Source organism: Zosterops lateralis, assembly GCF_965231275.1.
Source record: "Zosterops lateralis genome assembly, chromosome: 6".
In the NCBI taxonomy this organism is placed as follows: domain Eukaryota; kingdom Metazoa; phylum Chordata; class Aves; order Passeriformes; family Zosteropidae; genus Zosterops; species Zosterops lateralis.
In genome coordinates, this window is record NC_139761.1 from 56844505 (window position 1) to 56852772 (window position 8268).

An 8268-nucleotide genomic window follows, 5' to 3' on the forward strand; every position below is an offset into this window, starting at 1 on the left:
CGACGGCACCCCTGTTCCGATGGAGATCGCGCTGATGGAGAGGGTGGGCTCCGGCTGCTACAACATCATCCAGCTCCTGGACTGGTTCGAGCTGCCTGACAGCTTCCTGCTGGTGATGGAGCGTCCGGAGCGGTCGCAGGATCTCCTGCAGTTCCTGCTGGAGCAGGGGGTCCTGTGCGAGGAGATGGCGCGCTGGCTTTTCTGCCAGGTGCTGGAGGCCGTGCGGCACTGCACCGCCTGCGGCGTCCTGCACCGGGACATCAAGCCGGAGAACCTCCTCGTAGACCCGGAGAGCGGCGACCTGAAGCTCATCGACTTCGGTTGCGGCACCTTCCTCCAGGAGCGGGCCTACACGCGCTTTGCCGGTGAGCCACAGCCCGGGCCCTGCTCCCGGTGCCGGGCGCTGCAGGGAGGGCCCCGTTCCCTCCTGGGCCGCGGGGTGCGGCCTTCAGCCGCCTGCCGGCCGCCCTGTGCCACGGGGCACGTGCCCTGGCCCAGGAGCCGCCTGCCGGCCCTGCCCACAGAGGGGGGCCGCAAAAGCCAGGCCCCGGCCCCTGGGCTCGGCAGGCCCCACACGGGCTGGGGCTGCTCCGCCGGCCTTCTCTGCCTTGCACAACGGTTTCCTGGCTGGGGCCGCTTGGCTGGGGGACGTGGGCCGGCCTCGGGGGGAAGTTGTGGCCGCCGGTGCAGCCCCTGCCTCTGGCAGGAGGCCGGCGCCAGGCTCTGGAAGCCGGCGGCCTGCGGCTGGACAGCACTGCCCGTGTCCCCTAGGAACACGCGCCTACAGCCCGCCCGAGTGGATCGGCCTCGGCTGCTACCGCGGCGACTCGGCCACCGTCTGGTCCCTGGGCGTGCTGCTGTACGGCATGGTGTGCGGGTGCCTCCCCTTCAGGGACGACCGGGACATCGTCTTGGGGCAGCTCTGCTTCGGGTGCCAGGTCTCTCCAGGTGGGTAGGCGGCCTCCAGAAGGCAGGCTCGGGCACAGGGCCGCACGCAGCAGCCCGGCGCGGGCCCCGGGCGGCTCCGCGGGGACCTGCCCTCCCGGGCTGGCCGCAGGAGGTGGCCCGTGCCCACGGGGTCAGGGTGGCACACGGGGCTGAAGGAGGCGGCCGCGTCCCGCCACGCCGCTCTCCCGCACAGGGCAGGGCGGGTCGGGAGGCCAGGGCGCGGCTCTGAGCACGGGCAGGACGGCCCGGGCCCCGCGGGCGCCTTCCGCAACTGACCGGCGCTTTCTGCCTTCCCTCCCTGTCCAGCGTGCCAACACCTGATCTGCTGGTGTTTGTCCAAGCACCCCGCGGACAGGCCGGCGCTGGAGGAGATCTTGCTCCACCCCTGGGTGCACGGCAGCCGTTTTTGAGGCCTTGCCGGAGCCTCTGCAGCACCCAGTTACCCCGTCCCACGCAGGACTCGGGAAACAACACCACCAGAAACCAAAAAAATAAAACAACCGACAACCCATTCCGGGCCCTCAAGTCTGCTCCTTGTCGGCAACTTCAGCCAAAGAAACCTTTTGGGAAAAGGGGGAATCAGAGTGCTCCCCTCAGTCTCCTTCGAGGAGTGACCACTTGCCCCTCATGGCTTGCCCTAAAATGGCGGCCCCTCGCTCAGCCTGGCGCTCCATCGTGAGGGGACATTGGGGCTCGGCTGGGAGTGGAAATGGTCTCAAATGGCCTTGAGCTCCCGTTCTAGGGAACCATGGCAGCACTGGGGAGGGAGGGAGGGAGGGCGAGGCTGTTCCTGGTGACCTGAAACGTGGTTCCTGCTGTGTGCCAGGGCCTTTCTGCCTGCTGGCCTGGGGGATCACCCTCTCTGAGCTCAGCCCCACACCCACCTCCTTCCCGCGCCTCCTTCCGAACAGCATCGGCTGTGGACACGTCCCCTGCTGCCGTCCCCTGGCCAGGGGCCTCGTGGCTCCCGCCAGACCCTTCTTCCTCCCCAGGGAGCCTCCTCCCAGCTCAGGGGGGTGCCCCCCACAGCTCAGCACTCTCCAGCTCAGCCCCTCTAGAGCCGGGCCGCTCTCCGAGCCCCACGTGCCCTGAGCCAAGCGCGGATTGGCCACAGCCACCCCACGTAAATGGACTTCCTCTGACAAGGGGAAAAGGACCGGCCAAACCTCAGCTCGGGCCATAAGGAGAGGAGACTTCAGACCGCTCAGGGAACTGGGAAGCAGGGTGCCCAGGGAAAATGCTTTGGAAGGCGCTGGCCTCCACCAGTGCTGGTCACTAATGGAGACATCACCTCCGAAGGGCACAGGAGCGGGTGATTCCCAAAGGGCGGAAGCCAAACGGGCGAGGCAGAAGGCTGGCTGGCCTGAACAGGCATCTTCTCTGGGAAAGAGGACCCAAAAGGAAGCCGTGTGCCCACTGGAATCTAGGTCAGGAGAAGAATACACAGACGCTTCTTGCCACTGAAGGGACAAATTTGGTGTGCTGAAAGCTCAGCTGGAGAGGAAGGGGGGCCAGAAATGCGGGGCACAAGAAAACCAGTGTTTTTAAATACATTAAAGGAAAAAAAACGTTGTAAAAATAACAGTGCCCCCTACCTGGATGTGGAAGGTCACCTCACAAACAGGGACAGAGACAAGGGTACAGGTGTTTCATGCGTTCTTTGCCTCTGCCTTCAACACTCATCCCTCCCTTCCCAGCGGAAAGCCATTGCATTGTACCAAGGGACACAGCCAAAGCTTTGGAAGAGGGCAAGCCCTGCTCAGCAGAAACCAAACCACCCCAGCTGGATTGAGGGCATCCCCTTCCAAACCCAACAGGTGCCAGCAGCGTTTGGGAAGAAAGGAAATCTATCCCAGTCAAAACCAGAGCAGCGGGAGCACCAGGAGCGCTCCCTGGCAAATCCCGATTTATTGAGAACACAGGCACTGCACAAGTCAGGGAGCTGCTAACAAAAAAGGCTTCCAGCCCTGGACAGGTGTTTCAAGGGGAGCTCCCCAGAGACAGAGGAACTTCAAGTCCCTTTGACTCTGGAGGATCTTCTCAGGCACACAGCAGTGGGCGTTTGCAGTCGGTAACGCGGCAGCGTCCTGGGAGCCGTGCACTTGGACACTGCCGGCAGCGGCACCGTTCCCGATGGGACACCACTCGCTCCAGGAAAGGATCCATTGCAACAGCCTGAGCTGCGGTTCCACTTCCAGGCTTTTTCCGGCCACGTCCATCTTCAGGGCTGAGCCAGCTCCGCTGAGCCCTGAGGCGGGCGGGGCCGTGACAACACAAAGGGCCCGCGCGCTGGCGGGAGGCAGGGCCGTGATGTCCCACGGCCGCCCTGGCCACGGCACTGTGACATCACCGCGCCAAGCCTATAAAAGCCGGGCCGGCACCCGCAGCTGCCAGTGCAGCCGCGATAGCGCATGCCGGAGCCATGAGTGACGGCGGTGTCCTGCTAGCTGCACTTGTCCTGCTGCTGGCCGCTGCGGCTGTCGGGTGGGCCCTTGGCCACCGGCAACCACGGAGGCGGCAGCCACGGACACGGGAGACGACCGAGCGCCCGCGGGTCCGGCCCACGGGCTCACGGAGGAACCGGGGAGCCCCTGCGGCTCCCGGGTCCCCCAGGCCTCGGGCGGCCCCTGGCAAGCGGCCACGTGGTCCCGCGAGCCCCCTGCACAGCCCCTGCGGCTGCCGGCCCTGCGTGGCGGCGGCCCAGGAGCTGCAGGAACTGCTGCTGCTGCTCCGGGCTGGCCATGGGACGTGTGCGCCGCTCTACTCTGGGATGTGGCAGGCCTTGTCCAAAGAGCTGGAGGAGCTGCTGAAGCGAGGCCACCTGCCCTGCTGCGGCTCCTCCAGAAGCCTCCATCCCCCCGAGAGGCTGCTCCCAGCCACGGTCTCCGTCGCTGGGAGAGCCTCAACCCTTGCAAGGATGGCACAGCAGCGCACACCCGCCATCCATGCAGGGAGCTCAGGCTGTCAGAGAGCCTCCATCCTGCCAGGAGCCTCTGCCATCTCTGACAGCCTCCAGCCCTCGCAGAGGCTCAGGGAGACCTGTCAGCCTGCACAAGGTGCAGAGCCTACGGACAGGTCTCCAGGCTCCCTTGGACCCACGGACTTCAACCTGAGCCCGGGCACAAGCCTGCCCCTTGACGTGGCCAGGGGAAGCCGCGGAGGCCAAACGGGAGCCCAGCCCGAGCCAGGGGAGCCTTCTGAGGAGCAGCTGCTGGAGCAGCAAGCGTCCTGGAGCCAGCAGGGCTCATCCCACAGCTGCCAGGACGCTGTGCCGGCTGTGCCAGCTGGCAACAGCCCCAGCCTGGTGGTGGAGACCATCCTCGAGACACCGAGGAGCTGCCTCCATGCCCTGGAAGCTGCCCCAGCAGAGCCCTTGACTACCTCCAAGGGCTCTCTAATAGCAGGTGAGATCTCCTCAGGAGCTCTCTCAGGCTCCTGAGGGGCATCCCCACGCCAGGCCAGGGCCCCTGAGAGCGGCCTAGTCCCCGGCTGTTTCCAGGCTGCCACGGCTTCGAAACCCCCTCTCTGCTTTGCAGCTGCTCCTGGGAGCCCCCTGTGCCAAGCCTCGGGCTGTAGCCCCGGCCGTCCTCGGGAGCTGAGCGCAGCCCAGGACGCCGGGGACGGCAACGGTGCCGCCCTGCCCCGCCGCAGCGCGGCTCCTGCAGCCGCCTGTGCGCGCTGCCCCGGCCCAGCACCGCCGCTCGCCGGCCCCTCGGCTGCAGGGCGGGGGCCGCTGCCCGGCGCGCAGCAGGAAGCAGGTCAGAGCGAGGCGGCCCGCGCCGGCCCGGCCCGCTTGGCTGGCGGGTTCCTTCACTCGGGGGCGGGGGGGGCGGGGGGGTGGTTCCTGGGCGCAAGGCTGATGCCTCGCTCTTGGCCGCAGGGCAAGGGAAGGAGCTGCAGGAGCTGTACCAGTTGGGCCCGCAGCTGGGCAGCGGCGGCTTCGGCACCGTTTTTGCGGGCATCCGCCTCTCCGACGGGAGGCCGGTAAGTGGCCGAGAGGGCAGGGGACGGGAGGGCAGGGCGTGCGAGGCAGGGCAGGGGCCGGGAGCGGCAGGGCCGGAGCTCAGCCCCCCTGTCTGGATGCCTTGCAGGTGGCCATCAAACGCGTGGCCAGGGAGAGCGTCCTGCAGTGGGTCGAGCTGGTGAGTGAGCGGGGCCGGCGGGGCAGAGCGGGGCGTGGCGCCCGAGCATCATCCCCCGGGCGGGAGGAATCCCCATCACCAGGGAGGCTGCCCAAGAGGGCACGGGGGCATGCCAGGCAGGGGGCAGCCACAGGGCGGCATCAGGCCTGCCGGAGGCATTTTCTCCTCCTCACAGCCCGACGGCACCCCTGTTCCGATGGAGATCGCGCTGATGGAGAGGGTGGGCTCCGGCTGCTACAACATCATCCAGCTCCTGGACTGGTTCGAGCTGCCTGACAGCTTCCTGCTGGTGATGGAGCGTCCGGAGCGGTCGCAGGATCTCCTGCAGTTCCTGCTGGAGCAGGGGGTCCTGTGCGAGGAGATGGCGCGCTGGCTTTTCTGCCAGGTGCTGGAGGCCGTGCGGCACTGCACCGCCTGCGGCGTCCTGCACCGGGACATCAAGCCGGAGAACCTCCTCGTAGACCCGGAGAGCGGCGACCTGAAGCTCATCGACTTCGGTTGCGGCACCTTCCTCCAGGAGCGGGCCTACACGCGCTTTGCCGGTGAGCCACAGCCCGGGCCCTGCTCCCGGTGCCGGGCGCTGCAGGGAGGGCCCCGTTCCCTCCTGGGCCGCGGGGTGCGGCCTTCAGCCGCCTGCCGGCCGCCCTGTGCCACGGGGCACGTGCCCTGGCCCAGGAGCCGCCTGCCGGCCCTGCCCACAGAGGGGGGCCGCAAAAGCCAGGCCCCGGCCCCTGGGCTCGGCAGGCCCCACACGGGCTGGGGCTGCTCCGCCGGCCTTCTCTGCCTTGCACAACGGTTTCCTGGCTGGGGCCGCTTGGCTGGGGGACGTGGGCCGGCCTCGGGGGGAAGTTGTGGCCGCCGGTGCAGCCCCTGCCTCTGGCAGGAGGCCGGCGCCAGGCTCTGGAAGCCGGCGGCCTGCGGCTGGACAGCACTGCCCGTGTCCCCTAGGAACACGCGCCTACAGCCCGCCCGAGTGGATCGGCCTCGGCTGCTACCGCGGCGACTCGGCCACCGTCTGGTCCCTGGGCGTGCTGCTGTACGGCATGGTGTGCGGGTGCCTCCCCTTCAGGGACGACCGGGACATCGTCTTGGGGCAGCTCTGCTTCGGGTGCCAGGTCTCTCCAGGTGGGTAGGCGGCCTCCAGAAGGCAGGCTCGGGCACAGGGCCGCGCGCAGCAGCCCGGCGCGGGCCCCGGGCGGCTCCGCGGGGACCTGCCCTCCCGGGCTGGCCGCAGGAGGTGGCCCGTGCCCACGGGGTCAGGGTGGCACACGGGGCTGAAGGAGGCGGCCGCGTCCCGCCACGCCGCTCTCCCGCACAGGGCAGGGCGGGTCGGGAGGCCAGGGCGCGGCTCTGAGCACGGGCAGGACGGCCCGGGCCCCGCGGGCGCCTTCCGCAACTGACCGGCGCTTTCTGCCTTCCCTCCCTGTCCAGCGTGCCAACACCTGATCTGCTGGTGTTTGTCCAAGCACCCCGCGGACAGGCCGGCGCTGGAGGAGATCTTGCTCCACCCCTGGGTGCACGGCAGCCGTTTTTGAGGCCTTGCCGGAGCCTCTGCAGCACCCAGTTACCCCGTCCCACGCAGGACTCGGGAAACAACACCACCAGAAACCAAAAAAATAAAACAACCGACAACCCATTCCGGGCCCTCAAGTCTGCTCCTTGTCGGCAACTTCAGCCAAAGAAACCTTTTGGGAAAAGGGGGAATCAGAGTGCTCCCCTCAGTCTCCTTCGAGGAGTGACCACTTGCCCCTCATGGCTTGCCCTAAAATGGCGGCCCCTCGCTCAGCCTGGCGCTCCATCGTGAGGGGACATTGGGGCTCGGCTGGGAGTGGAAATGGTCTCAAATGGCCTTGAGCTCCCGTTCTAGGGAACCATGGCAGCACTGGGGAGGGAGGGAGGGAGGGCGAGGCTGTTCCTGGTGACCTGAAACGTGGTTCCTGCTGTGTGCCAGGGCCTTTCTGCCTGCTGGCCTGGGGGATCACCCTCTCTGAGCTCAGCCCCACACCCACCTCCTTCCCGCGCCTCCTTCCGAACAGCATCGGCTGTGGACACGTCCCCTGCTGCCGTCCCCTGGCCAGGGGCCTCGTGGCTCCCGCCAGACCCTTCTTCCTCCCCAGGGAGCCTCCTCCCAGCTCAGGGGGGTGCCCCCCACAGCTCAGCACTCTCCAGCTCAGCCCCTCTAGAGCCGGGCCGCTCTCCGAGCCCCACGTGCCCTGAGCCAAGCGCGGATTGGCCACAGCCACCCCACGTAAATGGACTTCCTCTGACAAGGGGAAAAGGACCGGCCAAACCTCAGCTCGGGCCATAAGGAGAGGAGACTTCAGACCGCTCAGGGAACTGGGAAGCAGGGTGCCCAGGGAAAATGCTTTGGAAGGCGCTGGCCTCCACCAGTGCTGGTCACTAATGGAGACATCACCTCCTAAGGGCACAGGAGCGGGTGATTCCCAAAGGGCGGAAGCCAAACGGGCGAGGCAGAAGGCTGGCTGGCCTGAACAGGCATCTTCTCTGGGAAAGAGGACCCAAAAGGAAGCCGTGTGCCCACTGGAATCTAGGTCAGGAGAAGAATACACAGACGCTTCTTGCCACTGAAGGGACAAATTTGGTGTGCTGAAAGCTCAGCTGGAGAGGAAGGGGGGCCAGAAATGCGGGGCACAAGAAAACCAGTGTTTTTAAATACATTAAAGGAAAAAAAACGTTGTAAAAATAACAGTGCCCCCTACCTGGATGTGGAAGGTCACCTCACAAACAGGGACAGAGACAAGGGTACAGGTGTTTCATGCGTTCTTTGCCTCTGCCTTCAACACTCATCCCTCCCTTCCCAGCGGAAAGCCATTGCATTGTACCAAGGGACACAGCCAAAGCTTTGGAAGAGGGCAAGCCCTGCTCAGCAGAAACCAAACCACCCCAGCTGGATTGAGGGCATCCCCTTCCAAACCCAACAGGTGCCAGCAGCGTTTGGGAAGAAAGGAAATCTATCCCAGTCAAAACCAGAGCAGCGGGAGCACCAGGAGCGCTCCCTGGCAAATCCCGATTTATTGAGAACACAAGGCACTGCACAAGTCAGGGAGCTGCTAACAAAAAAGGCTTCCAGCCCTGGACAGGTGTTTCAAGGGGAGCTCCCCAGAGACAGAGGAACTTCAAGTCCCTTTGACTCTGGAGGATCTTCTCAGGCACACAG

At 66.3% G+C, this 8268-nt stretch overlaps 2 protein-coding genes across 2 annotated transcripts; both read left to right on the forward strand.

Annotated features, from left to right (window-relative positions):
* Nucleotides 1–19: 19 nt before the first annotated feature.
* LOC310910748 (serine/threonine-protein kinase pim-1-like) lies at nucleotides 20–1633 on the forward strand (the record flags this gene model as incomplete). The annotated part of the gene is made up of 3 exons (XM_083863746.1): nucleotides 20–365; nucleotides 772–948; nucleotides 1255–1633. 3 exons carry the CDS (start codon nucleotides 20–22, stop codon nucleotides 1356–1358), a joined length of 627 nt encoding a protein of 208 aa, XP_083719872.1. The 3' UTR covers nucleotides 1359–1633.
* Nucleotides 1634–5286: 3653 nt separating this feature from the next.
* Nucleotides 5287–6926, forward strand: LOC310910746 (serine/threonine-protein kinase pim-1-like; the record flags this gene model as incomplete). Its single annotated transcript, XM_083863744.1, has 3 exons — nucleotides 5287–5632; nucleotides 6039–6215; nucleotides 6522–6926. The coding sequence occupies 3 exons, from the start codon at nucleotides 5287–5289 to the stop codon at nucleotides 6623–6625; spliced, it is 627 nt and encodes a 208-aa protein (XP_083719870.1). The 3' UTR covers nucleotides 6626–6926.
* Between the last annotated feature and the right edge of the window lie 1342 nt (nucleotides 6927–8268).